The sequence below is a fragment of the Heptranchias perlo genome, chromosome 5 (assembly GCF_035084215.1).
Source record: "Heptranchias perlo isolate sHepPer1 chromosome 5, sHepPer1.hap1, whole genome shotgun sequence".
Classification (NCBI taxonomy): domain Eukaryota; kingdom Metazoa; phylum Chordata; class Chondrichthyes; order Hexanchiformes; family Hexanchidae; genus Heptranchias; species Heptranchias perlo.
The window spans coordinates 120,024,016-120,046,741 of record NC_090329.1 but is presented as its reverse complement, the minus strand read 5'-3'; the positions used below and the strand labels follow the sequence as shown (position 1 = coordinate 120,046,741).

The window sequence follows — 22,726 nt, the reverse complement described above, 5'->3', positions numbered from 1 at the left end:
CGACCTTATCTATGCCCCTCATTATTTTATAGACTTCTATAAGATCACCCCTTAACCTCCTACTCTCCAGGGAAAAAAGTCCCAGTCTGTCTAACCTCTCCCTGTAAGTCAAACCATCAAGTCCCGGTAGCATCCTAGTAAATCTTTTCTGCACTCTTTCTAGTTTAATAATATCCTTTCTATAATAGGGTGACCAGAACTGTACACAGTACTCCAAGTGTGGCCTCACCAATGCCCTGTACAACTTCAACAAGACATCCCAACTCCTGCATTCAATGTTCTGACCAATGAAACCAAGCATGCTGAATGCCTTCTTCACCACCCTATCCACCTGTGACTCCACTTTCAAGGAGCTATGAATCTGTACTCCCAGATCTCTTTGTTCTATAACTCTCCCCAACGCCCTACCATTAACGGAGTAGGTCCTGGCCCGATTCGATCGACCAAAATGCATCACCTCACATTTATCTAAATTAAACTCCATCTGCCATTCATCGGCCCACTGGCCCAATTTATCAAGATCCCGTTGCAATCCCAGATAACCTTCTTCACTGTCCACAATGCCACCAATCTTGGTGTCATCTGCAAACTTACTAACCATGCCTCCTAAATTCTCATCCAAATCATTAATATAAATAACAAATAACAGCGGACCCAGCACCGATCCCTGAGGCACACCGCTGGACACAGGCATCCAGTTTGAAAAACAACCCTCTACAACCACCCTCTGTCTTCTGTCGTCAAGCCAATTTTGTATCCAATTGGCTACCTCACCTTGGATCCCATGAGATTTAACCTTATGTAACAACCTACCATGCGGTACCTTGTCAAATGCTTTGCTGAAGTCCATGTAGACCACGTCTACTGCACAGCCCTCATCTATCTTCTTGGTTACCCCCTCAAAAAACTCAATCAAATTCGTGAGACATGATTTTCCTCTCACAAAACCATGCTGACTGTTCCTAATTAGTCCCTGCCTCTCCAAATGCCTGTAGATCCTGTCCCTCAGAATACCCTCTAACAACTTACCCACTACAGATGTCAGGCTCACTGGTCTGTAGTTCCCAGCCTTTTCCCTGCCGCCCTTCTTAAACAAAGGCACAACATTTGCTACCCTCCAATCTTCAGGCACCTCACCTGTAGCGGTGGATGATTCAAATATCTCTGCTAGGGGACCCGCAATTTCCTCCCTAACCTCCCATAACGTCCTGGGATACATTTCATCAGGTCTCGGAGATTTATCTACCTTGATGCGCGTTAAGACTTCCAGCACCTCCCTCTCTGTGATATGTACACTCCTCAAGACATCACTATTTATTTCCCCAAGTTCCCTAACATCCATGCCTTTCTCAACCGTAAATACCGATGTGCAATATTCATTCAGGATCTCACCCATCTCTTGTGGTTCCGCACATAGATGACCTTGTTGATCCTTAAGAGGCCCTACTCTCTCCCTAGTTACCCTTTTGCCCTTTATGTATTTGTAGAAGCTCTTTGGATTCTCCTTTGCCTGATCTGCCAAAGCAATCTCATATCCCCTTTTTGCCCTCCTGATTTCTCTCTTAACTCTACTCTGGCAATCTCTATACTCTTCAAGGGATCCACTTGATCCCAGCTGCCTATGCATGTCATATGCCTCCTTCTTCTTTTTGACTAGTGCCTCAATCTCCCGAGTCATCCAAGGTTCCCTACTTCTACCAGCCTTGCCCTTCACTTTATAAGGAATGTGCTTACCCTGAACCCTGGTTAACACACTTTTGAAAGCCTCCCACTTACCAGACGTCCCTTTGCCTGCCAACAGACTCTCCCAATCAACTTCTGAAAGTTCCTGTCTAATACCATCAAAATTGGCCTTTCCCCAATTTAGAATTTTAACTTTTGGGCCAGACCTATCCTTCTCCATAGCTATCTTAAAACTAATGGAATTATGATCACTGGTCCCAAAGTGATCCCTCACTAACACTTCTGTCACCTGCCCTTCCTTATTTCCCAAGAGGAGGTCAAGTTTTGCCCCCTCTCTAGTCGGGCCATCCACATACTGAATGAGAAATTCCTCCTGAATACACTCAACAAATTTCTCTCCATCCAAGCCCCTAATGCTATGGCTGTCCCAGTCAATGTTGGGAAAGTTAAAGTCCCCTACTATTACCACCCTATTTTTCTTGCAGCTGTCTGTAATCTCCTTACATATTTGCTCCTCAATTTCCCGTTGACTATTTGGGGGTCTGTAGTACAATCCTATCAAAGTGATCTCTCCCTTCTTATTTTTCAGTTCTACCCATATAGACTCAGTGGGCGAACCCTCGGATATATCTCCTCTCACTACTGCCGTGATGTTCTCCCTAATCAAGAACGCAACTCCCCCTCCTCTCTTACCTCCTGCTCTATCTTTCCTATAGCATCTGTACCCTGGAACATTGAGCTGCCAGTCCTGCCCCTCCCTTATCCATGTTTCAGTAATAGCTATAACATCCCAGTCCCATGTACCCATCCATGCCCTGAGTTCATCTGCCTTGCCCATCAGACTTCTTGCATTGAAATAAATGCAGTTTAATCTAGACTTCCCTTGGTCTTTGCCCTGCTTTCTCAGACCATCTGTCCGGTCATGTTTTGTACACTCTCCCTTACTGCCTTTTGTTTCTGTCACCACTTTATTTCCCACTGACTTCCTGCATCGGTTCCCATCCCCCTGCCACATTAGTTTAAACCCTCCCCAACAGCACTGGCAAACACTCCCCCTAGGACATTGGTTCCAGTCCTGCCCAGATGCAGACCGTCCAATTTGTACTGGTCCCACCTCCCCCAGAACCGGTTCCAATGGCCCAGGAATTTGAATCCCTCCCTCTTGCACCATCTCTCAAGCCACGTATTCATCCTAGCTATCCTGTCATTCCTACTCTGACTAACCCGTGGCACTGGTAGCAATCCTGAGATTACTACCTTTGAGGTCCTACTCTTTAGTTTAACTCCTAACTCCCTAAATTCAGCTTGTAGGACCTCATCCTGTTTTTTACCTATATCGTTGGTGCCTATATGCACCACGACAACTGGCTGTTCACCCTCCCCCTCCAGAATGTCCTGCAGCCGCTCCGAGACATCCTTGACCCTTGCACCAGGGAGGCAACATACCATCCTGGAGTCTCGGTTGCGTCCGCAGAAACGCCTGTCTATTCCCCTTACAATCGAGTCCCCTATCACTATAGCTCTGCCACTCTTTTTCCTGCCCTCCTGTGCAGCAGAGCCAGCCACGGTGCCATGAACCTGGCCACTGCCACCTTCCCCTGGTGAGCCATCTCCCCCAACAGTATCCAAAACGGTATACCTGTTTTGGAGGGAGATGACCGCAGGGGACCCCTGCACTGCCTTCCTACTCTTTCTCTGTCTGTTGGTCACCCATTCACTACCTCCCTCAGTAATTTTTATCTGCGGTGTGACCAACTCACTGAACGTGCTATCCACGACTTTCTCAGCATCGCGGATGCTCCAAAGTGAATCCATCCGCAGCTCCAGAGCCGTCAAGCGGACAAACAATAGCTGCAGCTGGACACACTTCCCGCAGGTGAAGGAATCAGGGATACAGGAAGGAGCCCTGAATTCGCACATCCCACAAGAGGAACATGACACGGCCCTGGGATCTCCTGCCATGACTTAACCCTTAAATTAGCTTAAGAACAACTACAATGTCAAGAGAAAAAAAAAGGAAAGAAAAACTACTTACCACTCCCTTTAAGGAGTTTACTCCTTTAAATTGTTCTCAATTTAGAGAATGTTAACTACACTAGGGACCTTGATTCACTAAAAAATAAACGCTACTTCCTATAAGACCTGCAGACCTTCCCTTTCCTTTTACTTTAGTTACTGTCGATAAGTAGAAATACTCACCTGAACCTCCTCACCAATCAGGTGCCTCCCCTGTGTCGCGTCCCGATCTGATTCCTGACGTCACTTCGAACTCGGTCGCAGCTCCGCTCGGCTCGGCTCCTCTCAGCTGTTCTCAGCGCTCTGAAATCCCGCCTTTTATCGGACGCTCCCTCCGCTCGGCTCGGCTCCTCTCAGCTGTTCTCAGCGCTCTGAAATCCCGCCTTTTATCGGACGCTCCCTCCGCTCGGCTCGGCTCCTCTCAGCTGTTCTCAGCGCTCTGAAATCCCGCCTTTTATCGGACGCTCCCTCCGCTCGGCTCGGCTCCTCTCAGCTGTTCTCAGCGCTCTGAAATCCCGCCTTTTATCGGACGCTCCCTCCGCTCGGCTCGGCTCCTCTCAGCTGTTCTCAGCGCTCTGAAATCCCGCCTTTTATCGGACGCTCCCTCCGCTCGGCTCCTCTCAGCTGTTCTCAGCGCTCTGAAATCCCGCCTTTTATCGGACGCTCCCTCCGCTCGGCTCGGCTCCTTAGCTTTAGAATAGTTATGGAAAAGGACAAGGAACAATCAAATGTGAAAATGCTTAACTAGAAGAGGGCACATTTCAGTGAGTTAAAAGGCGATTTTGCCCAGGTGGATGAGAAACAAAAATAGGTATGGCAAAACAGCAATTGAACAATGGGAGGCCTTCAAGGAGGAGTTGGTTTGAGTACTGAGTAGACACATCCTTACAAGGGGGAAAGGAAGGGCATCCAAAGCTAGAGCTCCCTGGGTGACTAAAGATGTAGAGATTAAAATGAAACAGTAAAAGGAGGCTTATGACAAATGTAAGGTTCATTATACAGTGGAGAACCAGGCTGAATACAGAAAGTACAGAGGAGATCTAAAAAAGGGAATGAGGGGCAAAGAGAGAATGAGAATAGATTAGTGACTAACATAAAAGGAACCCAAAAGTCTTTTATAAACATATAAATAGTAAAAGGGTAGTCAAAGGAAGGGTGGGACCGGTTAGGGACAAAAGAGGAGATTTTATGGAGGCTGAGGTGCTAAATGAATACTCTGCATTTGCCTTCACTAGAGAAGAGGATGCTGCCATTGTAGCAGTAAAGGAGGAGGTAGTAGCGATATTGGATAGGGTAAAAATAGAGGTACATAAAAGATCGGCAGTACTCAAAGTAGAAAAGTCACCCGGTCCAGATGGGATGCATCCTAGGTTACTAAGGGAAGTAAGGGTGGAAATTGCGGAGGCTCTGGCCACAATCTTCCAATCCTCCTTAGATATGGGGACAGTGCCAGAGGACTGGAGGATTGCAAATGTTATACCCCTGTTTAAAAATGGGGAGAAGGATAAACCCGGCAATGACAGGCCAGTCAGCCTAACGTTGGTGGTGGGGAAATCTTTAGAGACAATAATCCGGGACAAAATTAATTGGCACTTGAAAAAGTATGGACTAATAAATGAATGTCAGCACGGATTTGTTAAAGGAAAATCGTGTTTGACTATCTTGATCGAATTCTTTGATGAAGTAACTGAGAGAGTTGATGATGGTAGTGCGGTTGATGTGTATATGGACTGTCAAAGGGCATTTGATAAAGTGTCACGTAGTAGAATTGTTAGCAAAATTAAAGCCCATGGGATTAAAGTGACATTGACAGCGTGGATACAAAATTGGCTAGGGGACAAAGCAGAGAGTAGTGGTGACTGGTTGTTTTTCAGACGGGAGGGAAGTATAGAGTGGTGTTCCCCAGGAGATGGTATTAGAACCACTGCTCTTTTTGATATATATTAATGACCTAAACTTGGGTATAGAGCACATAATTTCAAAGTTTGCAGATGACATGAAACTCAAAAATGTAGTAAACAATGTAGAAGATAGTAACAGACTTCAGGAGGACATAGACAGGCTGGTGAAACGGGCAGACGCATGGCAGATGAAATTTAAAGCAGAGAAGTATGAAGTGATGCATTTTGGTAGGATGAATGAGGAGAGACAATATAAACTAAATGGTACAATTTTAAAAGGGTGCAGGAAGAGAGAGACTTGGGGATACAAATACACAAATCTTTGAAGGTGGCAGGACAAGTTGAGAAGGCTGTTAAAAAAAAAAAGCATATGGGATTCTGGGCTTTATTAATAGAGGCATAGAGTACAAAAGCAAGGAAGTTATGCTAAACCTTTATAAAACACTGGTTAGGCCTCAGCTGGAGTACTGAATCCAGTTCTGGGCACCATACCTTCAGAAGGACGTGAAGGCCTGAGAGGGGGGAAGAAGAGATTTACTAGAATGGTACCAGGGATGAGGGACTTCCGTTGTGTGGACAGACTGGAGAAGCTGGGGTTGTTCTCCTTAGAACAGAGAAGGTTAAAGGGAGAATTGATAGAGGTGTTTAAAATCATGAAGGGTTTGGACAGAGTAAATAAGGAGAAACTGTTTCCAGTGGCAGAAGGGTCAGTAACCAGAGGACACAGATGTAAGGTGATTGGTAAAAGAGCTAGAGACGACATGAAACATTATTTACACAGCGAGTTGTTATGATCTGGAATGCACAGCCTGAAAGGATGGTGAAAACAGATTCAATAGTAACTTTCAAAAGGGAATTGGATAAATACTTGAAGGGGGAAAAAATTACAGGGCTTTTGGAAAGAGCAGGGGAACGGGACTAATTGGATAGCTCTTCCAAAGATCCGGCACAGGCACAATGGGCCGAATGGCCGCCTCCTGTGCTGTACCTACTATGAATCTATGTGTCACCAAGAATGCTTCGTTGAAGAAGAAGAATGGGGGAGAGGAACACAAGTGCTGTGTGTGTGTTGTGTGTGTGTGTGTTGTGTGTTTGAAGTCAAACTACAAGTGTGATATATTATATATATATATATATATCACACTTGTAGTTTGACTTCAAATTAATACCATAGGATGCCATTTACCAGAACTCTGAGTTGACCAGTTATCTGAACCGCCTAGACGTTGTGTTGAATTAATGGCATTTAATACAGAATGACATACATTACACTAGCGTTATGAATTTATATGATCCACTTATCTGAAGAATTAGTTTATTTTCAGCAGGCATGTTTTCAGAATGCTTTGGCAAAATAGTGTGCCACTGTATAAATGTATACAGAATTTTGTTTCCATGGCAGGCTTAGGACTTGTTCCCATCCAATTCTATCTATCCTACTGTCTATCACTAGACTAATCTATAAAGTGCAGAAACACTGTGCGCATCCAGCTAGACTTGACTGTCTTGAACTATGGAAATTAATCTATCTGGTGTTCTTGAAATTTTGTTAAAGGATACCCAACGTAAGTCCTGGGACAGGTACGAATAAAAATGTTCTTGTTGTGACGTGTTCTTTTCCCGACCAAGCTGTTCGCGACTCCGACAGGACACTCCTCAAATGTCACTAAAATTAAGCAGTGTCGTGGAATGGGCAGCATTGGGACACTTTGGCTCTCGTTACTCGACAATCTGAATCAATGGTGTTCTGTAATTACTATGAGCAGATATCTTGCCAGCCAGAGTGAGTTGATGGTTGTTTTTGCAGGTTCTGTTGTAGAAATGCGGTCCATTTAGTAGTGTGATAAAGGATTGAATTCCCTGACTCAACCTGTGGCAGATGGGATAGTATGACTAGTGACACGTACTTTGAATCTGTAAACTTGAGAAAAATTATTTTTTTTTATAGCTGACCCCTTTGAACAAGGAATATGACAGCCCTTGTTATTTTTTTTAATTGCCATTACTTCCAAACTGCTAAAAGGATCAAGGGATATGGGGAAAAAGAAGGAACAGGGTACTGAGTTAGACAATCAGCCATGATCATTTTGAGTGGCGGAGCAGGCCCAAAGGGCCGAATGGCCTACTCTTGCTCCTATTTTCTATGTTTCTATGAGTTGACTTTGGATTCCAGTGCCCGCGTAATTTATAATTAGAAATCTTGTGTTCTGAAAATCACGTTTGAACTTTTCTCTTAACTTTAGTCTGCTTTTTATACTTCCAGGGTGGCGGACATGACAGTAAAGTAAACTGTGTGCGGTGGCATCAAGAAAATGATTGTCTCTACAGCTGCTCAGATGACAAGCACATAGTGGAATGGAGTGTGCCAACGGGGAAAGTGAAATGGTCAGTATAGGGGTCTGCTTCTTGGGCTGTAGAATTTTTTCCCTTTCTTTTCCTCTGCTTTCCCCCTTTTTTCTTCTCTCTCCCTCCTGAAGGAAAACACAAGTGATCTTTTGCCTCTTCACATTCAGTTGAACCGTACTGGCTGGACAGTTAGTAGACATTCCGTAATTTCTGCCACCTACTAATCGACCAGCTAGGTTGTGCTTGTATCATTTCCACCAGCTGGAATACTTTGCTGCCACGAGGTACTCATTTAGCAGCTCAGCCCCAGCTGAGAGACGATACAATTCTTGTGATATACAACTCCAGAACACTCAGACTGATGAATATCCCATTTTGAAAGCGAGTGCCATAATTGCAAAGTTTGCTGGGCCATTTGCTTTAATTGCCTTGACTAGTTCAAACTTTATAGCAGAATGCATATATTTGCTTCAAAAAGCAGCCTTACCTTTCATATTGCCTGTGAGTGAAATGCATCAATAATCTGATATATTAACATTGTGGAGAATGGTAAATATCTGTGACTGTTACGAGGCTGTATTATCATTGACGTTTGATCTCTAAATCTGAATGATGCTGAGGTGGTAGGATCTGCAGTCACCAAAGTGAAGAAATTTTGCTGCATGTTCTCAGCGAAATGTGTAGAAAATCAGTTGAATGGCTTGCCCTGTCTCTGCTGAAGACATTGACTCCTTGTTGGGGCATTGTTCATGAATGCCAGTGGTAATTCATATGCTATTTAGTGGTGTGTGTAATCAGGGGTTTCTGGATAGTGATCAAGAGCTAGAATTCTGGCCATTTTTCTCCCCCTTCTGTTTGCTCTCCCCTACTCCCCTGTAAACCCAGCGGTACTGGACAAGTTGGAGTGCCCCAGTAGCTTTGTTGGCTGACATCAACTAACTCAGTGCAGACATAGAATCAATCCTGGGACTTCCCTGCTCCTGGTTCGCTTAGCTACGTGCTGGATAAACATGCCAAGCCTACATTTGACAGTTACCCTGCGAACTTCTGTAATCATGTTTTCAGTCTTTAACCGCTTGAGTCGCAATGGTAGAAGAAATTTAACTTATAGTGGCAGAGCTGGAGTTTTCTCAAAGGGCTGATTCAGATCGCAGGATCTGGATTGTGTCATTGAAGTACAGTATGTGAAGTTCCCAAGAAATACACTAACCATTGCCGATATGAGAGAGCTTGCTATTGGAAAATAGATAACCTGTCTGGTGCTTTGTTGTGAAGCCATCTAATATACTGATGGGTGCATACAGATATGAGTTATGTCACTTGCTATTGTGTTGTGCTAGCTTACGGACTCAAGTACAGCTGAGATAATGTCCAGTGTAAAGATGGGTGCCATGGATGAGTCTTCAGACTTCTAGCACCTTGCTCATTTGTAACCTCCAAAATGGGACCTGTGAAGATAAATGAGGGTCAGAAAGAAATGGCAAGAATGGAATTTCCAAGGATTCTGTACATTCTCCATGTTTTCTGAGGATTGCATTCAAGCCCTAAAATTCAAAAGAAAATTTAGAAACTTAATGGGAGCTGCCTTGTTGCATTTGTCCTTTTGGTAAGGAAAACTTCAATTTATTACTAACTGCTAACAACAGGTGACAAAATAGCTAAGCGTCTGGGCCAGTGAAACGTTGCCAATTCGTGGAGCTATGTTTGTTGGGAGTGGATGGAGCAGATGAATTAGACGTTTAATTGATGTGGCAAATGCATGTAAAGATGGTTAGTTTCATTAGTAAAGATGTCTGTTGAGGGAGGGGGAGAAAAGTACTTGGGCTATTAAACTGTCTGGCAAATTCCTGTTGACCTGGGTGTTGTACTTACTTTCTAACAGATATTTTAAAAGCATTTATGCCTTCAGGAACTCAGTTCACGTATTTGGTTTTGCAACTTGGTTTCGATCTTTCAAGTGAAATTCTAGTTCTAATTCTACAAGTTCCAGCAGTGATTTAATACAGGATAAATCCCTCCTTCAAAAGCTTGATCCTGGAAAATCCACTGGCACAGCTATTATGGAAGCTTGGATCTTCAAAGCCTGTTAAAGCCCAGGATCCCATATGATTTTTTTATTAATAAAGGCATAGCGTAGAAAACGGCAAATATCGTATCGATTCGTAGGGGATCATAGTTTAATCCTGACAATTGCTTATTGGTGTGTCTCCTACAGTTCTGATAAATTAGAAAAGACTGAGCATATTGAGAGGACATTGGGGAAGTGTGCTTAGACCAACTTTTCTTGTCATCAGTACTAACCTGTTAGATGTTAACTGGAAGAAGGGGGTGAAGAGTTTTATAGGAAAAGAGTTTGGGTATGAACCCTAATGCAGATCCTCAGAAAAGAACTACCCATAATTTTGTAAAATAAAATATTTGAAGAAGCTTTAAGATAGCTGTGGAAAATTGAACCCCTCACTGCTGCTGTGGGAATGCATCACAGGTTTGATAGAGCACATCTGTTAGGCCAGATTAAAGAACATGGAAACGGGAGTAGGCCATTCAGCCCCTCGAGTCTGTTTTGCCATTCAATTAGATCATGGCTAATCTGTACCTCAACTCCATTTCCCAACATTCCATTAGCCTGTGCATTTATTGATTTGTATACATGGACACCAAAATTCCTTGCTCCTCCGCAGCTGTCTCTCGCCAGTAAGAAAATATTCCGATATGATTTCCTCAGACCCAAAATGGATGACCTCACACTTCCCCACACTGAACTGTCTGCCATAGTTTTGCCCTATCACTTAGCCTGTCTATGTTCCTTTGTAATTTCCTGCTCCTATCCATACAACTTACTGTGCCTTCTAACTTGGTGTCATCTGCAAAGTTGGATATACAACTCCTCATTCCTTCACCCAGATTATTAAATATATATGGTAAAAAGCTGAGGTACCAGTACAGGTCGAGGGGAACACCACTTTACATGATCTGGCAGATCTCAGTATTGTCTGGGTGGATAAATTCTACTCCTCAGCACTAAAACCACTTGATTGGCATAAAACTGAAGGAAAAAATGTTAGGGAGGTGCTAGTTTCTATGAAAAGTCAGCAGATTTTTTTTCCCCAGGACTATTTTTGTATCCCTTAATCAGATTTGGGATATGTGGCTGATGTGTATTAGATTGACTCTTTAGAAATAATTCTGCCCCAATCCAATTAATGGCGAAATAGGAACAAGTCCCATCTTTCTTCAGTTGTATTCACTTAGAAGCTTTGTCTTAAGTTTTTGTAACAGCCTGGGTAAGATCATGGCTCCTTTACACTATAGTTGCTGACTGATTTTTTTTTTTTCTTTCTGTTGGTTACGCAGTCCCGTGTGTGGTCGTAGACTCTTGGGCCATCTCAGGAGTTCAGTTGCTCACACTGGCTCTTCCAGAAGTTGGAGCTTGCAGACTTTTTTTTGTGATAGTCGAGAGCTTAACACCAAGAGTATCCTTGGGAGAGGTGTGAACCACTCCCGGAAGTAAATCCTGACTGGATCGCAACATACCTGACCAGCACACCTACTGGCAAGTGTTCTCCTCTTGTTCTGTGATATGCTTCCAGAACCTGAGACTTCTGTGAAGCACTCCCACTATTTGGGGTTGCGGCGGTGGGGAGGTGGGGGAGACTTGGTTTCACAGTATTGGTTGTGCATTGAGGAAATTGGGAGGGGGAAGAAAGAAATGTTTCATTAACTGAATGCGTTCTCTCACTCCTACTAAATAGCAAAGTTCATTGAATATTTGATATTAATGAACGTGCCTCATTCCCATTTCCATTTAGAATGGAATTGATTTATGATTCTAAGCATGCACTGCTGGTAAATGGAGGTAGAATGAATTATGCACTGCTTTTGAAACCATCTGAGGTTTTTGTCGTATGGCCCAGTTGGTGCTAACAGCATTGTCTTTGACATGACTATTTTGTTGGGATTCTAAGAATTGGGAAAGGAGTGGAAAATGGCAGTATTTTTGTGTGTGACTTTTCTAAAGTGTAGTGTCTGCTTCTTTGTGGATTTGATGTCTAATGCTACAGACTAGAATTGGGAGGCAGCGTGCTACAAGTGGTTTGAATGATCAAAATCGTGACCATGAAACTCAACATTATAAATTAGTTAATACTGTCCCACGCTAGTCTGTATTTTAAATAGTATGCATGTTTTTGTTCATCTAGAATTTTTAGTACTTAATGTATGGGAGTCTTCTGGTTACCACTTTGGTACTTTTTGAGTCTGCAGTTACTCATTGAACAGTATCTGCATGCCATGTGACAGATTTTCTTAATGATTGAATTGCATTTTGACAATGAGGTCAGATGGCCATGGGGGGCTTTGGGATCATTGCTGCAATTTAGGATTTTCTCCATGTTAGAATAAAAGACAGGTGAGCATGTACCATAATAGGGTTACTGTGCCACTGCAAGCTTTCTCATTATTGGCCATTGAGATTTGTTGTGCAGATCTATATTATGTAATGGGAAAGGATGGGTGGCAGTTGATGGAAGGCATTTGGTTGTGATGGAAATTACACTTGCTGAAGAAATGCGCTTTTTTATGCGATTTGAGCTGGGTCAAGCATTGTTTCTTTTCATTGAACAGTGACTAAAGTCTTTGCGTGCACAGCCACAGCAGCACCTCAAGTAGCAACCTTACCATCAGGTTTGTTTTTAATGATAGCAGAATCTAGTTTGACACTAATAAGCTTGAATAGGCATTTGCAAGTGTCTGAAGTTTCTGCTGAATGTAAGAGGGGGTGGCGTTCTCAAAATTTTGATCTTGTAATGGAATTTAATTTGATGAAAGCTGTATTTTTACTTCAACACAATTTGCTCTTTGTTCTGACACCAAAGCTGGGGTTTCATTCGGTCTTGCTGTGATGATTTATTAAGGTTTCGCTATATTGCTGACAAATATGACGACACATCCTTGGCTGTCTGAGCATGCTGACTGACCCCTAGGTTTGCTTTGGTGGTGAGAATTACCATTCAGATTTAACTTGGAACAGAAAGATAATCGGAACCTTGCACGTGACGTGATAATTCTGTGTACGTGCGCCGTACTAAAATATGTATGTCCTGCATCCTGCTTTTGCCAGTATACTGAAGTCTTTCTCTTGCCCATTATGGTTACCCCTCACCTTGATGTGCAGAAAATACTAAAATATTACAAATTTATGTTGTATTGGTGGAGTAATTTTAATTGGATTCAACCTCCTGAAACTGGAAGGGGAAATCTCTTTCAATCTCAACAAGACTCTTGGACTAAGTGGGCTGAGCTGTGATGGCTCAAACAGCTCGCCATACAGGCTCTCCGATGAAGAATGTTCACTGCTGATTTCTAACAAACTGTGCCCAAGGATGAGTCTCAACCTTCAGAGAGGGTGGGGAGGGGAAGAAATCAGATGGAATAATTAGAATGGGTTCCAGGAAAATAACCGACTATTTCTTGCAGGAGTTCTGTATACAAGCCCCCCCCCCCCTGAAGTATGAAGCAACAAAACCTGGTCCTTGTTTGCTTTTCCCTATACTGAGTTGTGGAACTCGGCTGATGGCTTCAGACCAGTGTTTGTGAGACTTTTGAACAGTTTCATTGCAGGAGGTACTTGGTCCAGGGAAACAAGGAAAATATTTAAGGTAAAATACTCCCAAGTATGAAGTGATTAAAAACTAGTGTGTTATACTTAGAGGGAGGAGAGGAAAGTTATACATTTAAATGTGATATTGAAAAATCTGATACGTCAAAATAAAACCCAGTTCAGAAAAGATTGTTGTACAGCCCGAGTGGCATTCCACGTCTCCAGCTGAGCCAGACTCTCAAAAGCATTAACTATTAACATAATATTGGATTTTTATTTAGATCTGTCCCCATACTGCTCAAACTTAACGCTTGCTGCGTGCAAATACTTAGGATAATTTTAAAAACAAAGAATACTTGGTTCTACTCACACTTAAACAGGCAGTTATAATCTTCAATTCTCCAGCTTATCTTCCCTCTTATATTTGGAGAGGTGATACTACTTCTAATGAAGAAATTTTCCTGACTGAGAGCTGGTTTGCGTGGTTTATTTTTGTCAATTCTTCTCCATTTCCCCACCCCCCAGTTACATACTCCTTTGAGACAGTGCCTTATTTCAATTCAGACCAATAGTTCTGACAAAAGTCTCGCAACTATTGTCAGAGGGTGTGATTTGAGTTAAGTGTTGTCAGCCAGACTGCTTCCAATTTGCTTTTTGGAAGTCACTTTAATTCTTTACGGTCACCATCCTGAGAAAAGCAGTGGGATTCTTTCTTTCTCCTTCTCTCCTTTCTCTTCTGTCTCCTCTCCCTCCACCCTGTATCCATGCTCATCAATGAAAACTAAGGTGTGAAATATTGAATATTTGTGTAGTATTGTAAAGTTTATTATAGCTCTAAATGTTTAGGTTTTATGTTGTACATACACATACATATATACTTTCTCTCCACCCCCCCCCCCCCCCCCCCCCCCAAACAGCAAATGGAAAGCCGAGAAAGGCATCGTCAGTTGTCTTTGCCTCAGCCCCGATGGAAAGATGTTGCTTTCAGCGGGCCGTGGCATCAAACTATGGGATCTGGAGACCAAAGAAGTATACAGGGTGAGTAAAAAGAAAGTCTTTCATTTCTAGAGTGCCTTTCACAACCTTGGGACGTCTCAAAGCACTTCACAGCCAATTAAGTACTTTTGAAACGTAGTCACTGTTGTAATGTAGGGAAACACGGCAGCCAATGTGCGCACAGCAACGTCCCACAAACAGCAATGTGATAATGACCAGATAATCTGTTATACTGATGTTGGTTGAGGGATAAATATTGGCCAGAACACTGGAGAGAACTCCCCTGCTGCTCTTCGAAACAGTGCCATGGGATCTTTTACGCCCACCTGAGTGGGCAGATGGGGCCTCAGTTTAACATCTCATTCAAAAGACGGCAGCTCTGGCAGTGCAGCACTCCCTCAGTGCTGCACTGGAGTGTCAGCCTGGATTATGGGCTCAAGTCTCTGGAATGGTACTTGAACCCGCAACCTTCTGACCGGAGGCGAGAGGGCTACTACTGAAACATGGTTGACACCATATAGTCTGCTCCAGGGAGAACTTGCTGTGTAGCTTGCATTGAGTTATATTTTACTTGTTCTGCAGATTTCTATTTTGGAAATAAATTTTAAAATGTAGGATGAGCAACCAAAAAAAAATGTTTTTGACAAATATTCAAGTGTTCTATTTTTGCTCTTACATGAAGGGGTGTGTTATTCTGAAATGCTTTTTTTAAAAAAAAACATATCTTAAGAGTAGAATTTATTAAAGTAAGCAATCTGTTTAACTTGGACAGTATTCATAAGATTAGATCTATAGAACTTCACAGCATAGGGGACAACCATGGCTGTGCTGGATCGTTGCTAGAGCAATCCAAAGCAAATCCTGGTGCCAGGCTTTCTTTCCACAGAGCCCTATATCTTTCTCTGCTTCAAATATTAACCCAGTGTCCCCTTAAAAGATCCCGGCCTCAACCACTCCGTGGCAAAGCATTCCACCTTCATATAGCCCTACGTGGAAAGAAATGTCTTTGAACTGCTCTTGTCGCTCTTAATGATGACTTTAAATTGGTGACCTTGTCACTGACTTTTCAACTAGAGGAAACTGTCATTCCCTGATATTCCCCACTCACCCTATCAAAACTCTTCATAGTTTCAAAATCTTTATTAAATGTTCTCTTGGCTTTCTGTGCTTCAGTGCAAAAAAGTCCCATTATTAAGTCTCCTCATAACTATAGTTTCCATCTCTGCTAGCATCCTGGTGAATCTGCATTGTACACTATCTTATTGCTTTAATGTCCTTTCTATAATGGGGTGCTCCCAACTGTGGCGTAAACATTTCCGTCTGCGAATTTAGCATTACTTTTTTACCCTTGTACTCTGGCCCTATTTGTAAAACTCAAAATACTGTTGACAATTTGTGGTTTTATCTACCCGCACTTGCACAGCGTGTCTCTGGTCGTTAACACCCTTCAGCGGCTCTCCATTGAGTGTATACACTCGTTCCTTATTTTTTCTCCCAAAATATATTGCCTTGTGTTTCCCAGAACCCTATTCCACCAACCTGTCTGCCCTCCTGAAGCCTTTTACCGACCTCACTGCTTGCCAGACTCCCTACTTTTGTATCACCAGCCAATAGACTACAGAATTTACACGTTTTGAGCAAGGCTAGAGATTATCAAGTTTTTATTCTCCCAAATGCTACTGGGTGTTTAAAACAGACTCAGATGGTAGCCTGAAGTCAGTTGACCATTTCAAAAGATGGGTTGAGAATTATGGAGATAGTAATGCTGCTCGATTTTTTTTTATTGGTTTCAAGTGGAGTTAGGGTTGGGGGGGGGGGGGGGGGTTAGAGAATTAACGTCACTTAAAATAGATAATCAGGTATTTGGGTAGGGCACACAGAAGTCCACGAAAGTGGTGCATATATTTGGCATAGTGGCCTTGGTGGGCAAATGTCCTTTCACTGGACTGTTCTACTTAATTTGTTCCAGTTCTAATAAGAATATTGCAGAGTGGGGTCCACCATTGATTTATCTTGAAAAATGTACCTGTATGTTTAAGAAAGTAAATACAATTGAAGCTGGTCGCCTGATTGGAGCAGCGCTATAGAATCATGGAATGGTTACAGCACAGAAGGGGGCCATTTGGCCATCAAGCTCGTGCTGGCTCTCTGCAAGAGCAATCCAGCTAGTCCCATCCACCCTTTCCGCGTAGCCCTGCAAATTTTTTCCCTTTTAAGTACTTATCCAATTACCCTTTGAAGGCCATGATTGAATCTGCCTCCACCACTCCCTCAGGAGTGCATTCCAGATCATAATCACTCGCTGCGTAAAAAAGTTTTTCCTCATGTCGCTTTTGGTTCTTCTGCCAATCACAATTCTGTGTCCTCTAATTCTTGACCCTTCCGTCAATGGAAACAGTTTCTCCCTATCTACAATGTCTAGGCCCCTCGTGATTTTGAATACTTCTATCAAATATCCTCTCAAACTTCTCTGTTCCAAGGAGAACAACCCCAGCTTCTCCAGTCTATCCATGTAACTGAATTCCCTCATCCCTGGAACCATTTTAGTAAATCTCTCCTGTACCCTCTCTAAGGCCTTCACACACTTCCTAAAGTGCGGTGCCCAGAATTGGACACTATTCCGGTTGTGGCCAAACCAGTGTTTTATGAAGGTTCATCATAGGATCCTTGCTTTTGTACTCTATGCCTTTTATTTTTAAAGCCCAGGATATCGTATGCTTTTTTAACCGCTTTTCTCAAACCGCCCTGCCACCTTCAACGATTTATGTACATATACCCCCAGATCACTCTGTTCCTGCATCCCTTTTAGAATTCTACCATTTAGTTTATATTGCCTCTCCTCGTTCTTCCTACCGAAATCTATCACTTTGCACTTCTCTGCGTTAAATGTCATCTGCCATGTGTCTGCCCATTCCACCAGCCAGTCTGTGTCCCCTTGAAGTCTAGAACAACCCTCTTCACTGTTCACTACACTTCCAATTTTGTGTCATTTGCAAATTTTGAAATTGTGCCCTATACACCCGAGTCCAAGTCATTACTATATGTCAAGAAAAGCAGTGGTCCTAGTACTGACCCCAGGGGAACACCACTGTATACCTTCCTCCAGTCCGAAAAACAACCGTTCACTACTGTTTCCTGTTACTTAGCCAATTTCGTATCCATGCTGCCTTTTATTCCATGGGCTTCAACTTTGCTGACGAGCCTATTATGTGCCACTTTATCAAATGCCTTTTTTTAAGTCCACATACACCACATCAACTGCATTGTCCTCATCAACCCCCTCTATTACCTCATCAAAAAACTCAAATCAAGTTAGGTAAACACGATTTGCCTTTTATCAAATCCATGCTGGCTTTCCTTAATTAATCCACACTTGTCTAATTGACAATTTTGCCACAGATTATCGTTTCCAGAAGTTCCCCCACCACTGAGGTTAAACTGACTGGCCTGTAGTTGCTGAGTTTATCCTTACACCCTTTTTTTGAACAAGGGTGGAACATTTGCAATTCTCTGGCATCTATGCTAATATATCTTGAGGTTAGAGGTTGAGTCATGACAGTTCAGCTCTAAGTAGTGATATGTCGCACTTTCAGACTTAGCCTCAGCTCCACGCCCGACTGCTGCTCCCTACATTCAATCAGCCATAACTTAGCTTGGGGGAGGATGAGGTCTGGAAACTAGAGCTGGCAGATTCAGAATTAACGAGGAGCTGGCAACTGCAATTAGGGTAGCTGCTTTGTGAATTCTTATTTAATATAACTTCTAAATTCTATAATTTTTATTTAAAATAAACAGTGCACATTCCATCTTTAACAAAGCTCAGGCAAAGCGTAGTTTAATTTCTTCCAATGTTCTCTCCTCCGCAGAAATTCACAGGCCACGCAACAACAGTATCATCACTTACATTTGCCACAATACGACCACCCAATGACAGTCAGCCATTTGATGGAATAACTGGTCTGTACTTCCTGTCTGGAGCTGTGCATGACCGACTCCTTAATGTTTGGTGAGACATCTGTGTTTCCATTTTTATATACTTCAATTCACTAGATATGCTAATTTTACCTAATATTCTGAAACCTGATACAGTAGTATCTGTTGAATACCATAGAGAGAATTAACCATCCATTTTCTTGGTCATTTGTTGTTAAGAGGATTGGCCTGGAAACAGATCCACTTTGGTCTTGCTGCGTTCAGTTAATTTGCTCCCAACTATAGCCCTGTTGTAGATTTAGCATTGACCCTTTCGAGTGATCTGAGGTACTAAATTATCAGAAGATAACTTGGTCAGCATCCAGGCCACCATTCATTGGTAACCTGATCAATGACAGACCAGCTGGGTAGTATTGAGCAAGAAGTTGTCACCTTTGATTAGCATCCCTCCAACAGTCAAAGTGCTCTACTTCTGGACTTAGACAAAGTTGGTCATATCCAGCACTAAAGTTCCACATTGCATCTAAAATGTCCTACAGCATCCAAAATGTAATAGTTGTTAAACTGGGAAGATCAAGGAAGTCTGTCTGGAACTGTGCATGATCTACTCCTTAATGTTTGTGTCTATATTTATATTTTGACTTCAAATGGTTCGACTAGTTATACTTTTGGCAATATTGGATTTTTACCTAATAATCTGAAAACTGATGTATTTGTACCTATTGAATACTGTAGATAGAATTCAACCATCCATTTGCTTGGTCATTGTTGCTCAGAAGTTTGTTCTCCAAACTAGGTCCTGTTATTTAACTCCAAGCTATATAGTTGTCTGACTACCACCAAGTCCTGGTGAATGAAATCAGTTTCCAACATCTGATCCATTCCCACTGTCCCTGCTTTAGAACTTTGTGTCCCATCTCAACACCATATTTGCTGCAATCCATGAATTGGTAACACAAGTTTCATAGAAGTGTACCAGCCCCATTGAGATAATTTGAGGAAAAGTTACTGCTGCAAATGGGACAGACACTCTCGTTCTGCAAAGCTTACCTGCGATGCTAATTATTTCCCTCTTTCAAAGATCAGTAGATCCATCTGTGTGGGAACTGGGAATTTATCTGTTAACAAGAGATTAATCTTGGGTTTCTTAGTTGCAGATTGTACCCTCATTACTTGTTTCATCTAAATTTGTGGATGCCATGGTGAATATTCAGTCTCGTGATCCAAACATTGATGTACACTTTGTGGGGCTTATGTTGGAACTTGGTTGATGTTGGAACTTGGTTGACTCGTGAACGGAAGGGCAACTAAAGATGGTCCGGTCCATCAGTGTTCACCCTGTCCAATAGGTGGTGCAGCCTTGTGCACCTACCTCCCCAGTCGCTAGTAATGGGGAGCAAAAAAGGAAGAAATTGACCAAATTTTAAAAAACTCAAATTCCTCCATCGCTTGATACAGCAACCAAGCAAACTGCAGGGGGACAGTGACTACCCATGACACATTACTAGACGTACTTGACTTTCTTCTTCGAAATTTGAATCAATGGGCCCTTGCATTAGAGCTTTTGTTAATTTTAAATGTTACTGTGTGATCCCGTTTATCCATTTTCATTACGACCTTAAATACCCCTAAGGTGCTTTTCTTCCACTGTTAACGTGCTGGTACCCATAAATTTTCCTCAAGCACAGGGGCGAATCCCATTTATTAATTTAGTTGCCGTTTGTGCTCCCTGGAAGGCTCTCGTGGTACAGTGCCCAGAACTACTTGCAACAGTCAAGACTGGAGTGGTGGCAGACCAGTGCTTCATTATTTCTTCCTGGAACTTGTATCCTGTAATCTCGAATTAAACTAACAGCCTAGAGGTTGTGACATTGAATTCAATAAATGTGGTAATTTGTGGGCTAGCACCAGGAAAAATGATTGTGAAAGCTTCTGAATTATAGCAGAAACTCAACTGGTTCACTAATATCCCTGATGGAAGGCATCTGCCTGCCCCCACTACCAGTTCTAGCCTACGTGTGACTCCAGTTCCATGCCACGTCGTTGACTATTAATGCTACCTCTGTGGTGGCCTACTACCTAGCTAGCCACTCAGTTGGCTAATAAATGTGGCTTTGCCAGTATCGTCCCAATCCTGAACAAATTTTTTATTAAAAAAAATCTCCAACTCCTGTTTATCTTTTTAAGAATGTATTCCACTAAAATCCCCAGATCTCTCTTTCCCCCCCACCACCCTGATCCCTTTCATGTCTTTTTTTTAAATGCAGATTTTTGATTTTTTTTTAAACCGGCACTGTGCTGGGCCATCATTCATTGGATTTCTGATCTAAAGTAGTATTTCTGTAAGGTAATGTGATTCTGTATTACTGGTAAAGTTAATTCTATGGCAAACGTCTGACATATCCTGAGACCTCCCCTCCTCGAATAGCTTTGCTTGAGATGGGTATTTGGTAATTTGCTGTTTCTCTCCACAGGCAAGTGCGATCAGATGGGAAGGATAAGAATGCAGTGCTCTCCTTCACGCTGACCGATGACCCCGTGTATGTGGATCTAACCACTTCTGGTGACCGGGAAGATGTAAGTGGAGAACCTCAGATGAAAGTTCTACTATTGATCTTAATTTAGAATTTTGGTGGAAAACCATGAGCTCTCATTAATGTGCAGAAACATTTTGCTTTGAAAAGAGGTTGCTCCTTGATTTTGTAAGAAAGTTGCTGCCTACTTTGGGTGCATAACCTTATAGAATACAGAATGAGTTTTGTACAGACAACTTGTTAAGCTAATATGCACGTAGCTCATTTTTAATAATAGAATATTCCTTTGTTTTCTTTCCTTTCCCCTCTTCTGAAGGAGTTGACTTCTTGTAGGGGTATACTTCCTAGCACTCTGCATACCTTGCTCAAGTGCTGTTTATGCATAAGACTAAACAATGGTATTGCCAGTCTAATGGCAATTTGCCTGTAGGGCAGATAGCAGTCAGAAGCAAGAAGCCTGGTTGATCTTTTTTGACCCCTACCCTTCCTAGTCCAATTATGCTGAGGCCAATTGTATTGCTTCTGCTGCCATTCTGACTGAGATTAGTTAATTTGGTACAGAGCCTGGGTCTGATCTGTTTGGGTCAGCAACACTCTGGCTTAACCAGCTCAACTATTAGGTCAGCTATACTATAACAATAAAAGCTTGCATTTATATAGCACCTTTTAATGTAGTAAAAATGTCCCAAGGCACTTCACAGGAGCATTATGAAATTTGATACCGAGCCACATAGGACAGGCGATCAAAAGCTTGGTCAAAGAGGTAGGTTCTAAGGAGTGACTTAAAGGAAGGGGAAGTGAGGTTTAGGGAGGGAATCCCAGAGCTTAGGGCCTAGGCAGCTGAAGGCACGGCCACCAATGGTGGGGTGATGAAAATTGGGGACGAGCAAGAAGCAAAAATTGAGACGAATGCAGAGGTGGTAGGGCTGGAGGATGTTAGAGATATGGAGGGATTTGAACACCAGTATGAGAATTTTAAAATGGAGATGTTGCCGGAGTGGGAGCCAATGTAGGTCAGCAAGCAACAGTGTGATGGGTAAACGGGATTTGATGCGAGTTAGGATACAGGCAGCAGAGTTTTGGATGAGTTCAAATTTACGGAGAGTGGAAGGTGGGAAGTCGACCTCCATTCAAATCTTTGGAATGCACTTTTATAATGCTACTGACACTTGAATCTGACTACTGCACTGCTCCTGATGCTATAATGTGAAGTATGATCCACTTCTGTAAAGCAGATAAGATACAACAGGAGGGTAGGAAAGAAAATATTTTTTTAAAAAGATTGAAGGAATAACTATTGGCGGGGGGGGGAATAAGAAATATTTTGAGGTTGCTACACTTAGCTATATGACTATGATGAGAGGTTGGGAGGATGTTTCGTGCCTCCACCAGTAACATTTGAGCTCAGTTTGGAATTACACAGTACTAGATTAGAGAAGGTACTGTATAATCTTTAAGGACTTGCCTGAAGCTGAAGAAATGAGTTTAAATTCTTACCCTTGTTTCTGTGATTACCGCTGTACATTTTTTTTTCCTACCCTCTACTTTTATTCATGATTGTATTTTTTTAATTGTCACTCGTATTAAATGGAAGGTAATTCTAAACTTGTTCCTCAGCCGGTGAAGTTGGTGGTTGTCTGTCGGGATGGACAGATGCACCTGTTTGAACACATCTTAAATGGGTAAGAATTAGATTTGTTCCCAAACTACTCAATGTC

At 42.5% G+C, this 22,726-nt stretch overlaps 1 protein-coding gene and 1 non-coding gene across 2 annotated transcripts in view; both read left to right on the top strand.

The window, feature by feature from the left end:
- The window catches only part of wdr43 (WD repeat domain 43), a 54,119-nt gene that overhangs the window by 5,592 nt on the left and 25,801 nt on the right, over nt 1–22,726 (top strand). The window contains exons 3-7 of the mRNA XM_067985130.1: nt 7,864–7,985; nt 14,463–14,583; nt 18,408–18,547; nt 20,949–21,051; nt 22,626–22,690. Coding sequence (XP_067841231.1) covers nt 7,864–7,985; nt 14,463–14,583; nt 18,408–18,547; nt 20,949–21,051; nt 22,626–22,690 — 551 coding nt within the window. The remainder of the gene's footprint in view (nt 1–7,863; nt 7,986–14,462; nt 14,584–18,407; nt 18,548–20,948; nt 21,052–22,625; nt 22,691–22,726) is intronic.
- LOC137322395 (small nucleolar RNA SNORD53/SNORD92) lies at nt 12,839–12,912 on the top strand. Its single transcript, XR_010963104.1, has one exon. It is a non-coding gene; the product is annotated as a small nucleolar RNA SNORD53/SNORD92 (small nucleolar RNA).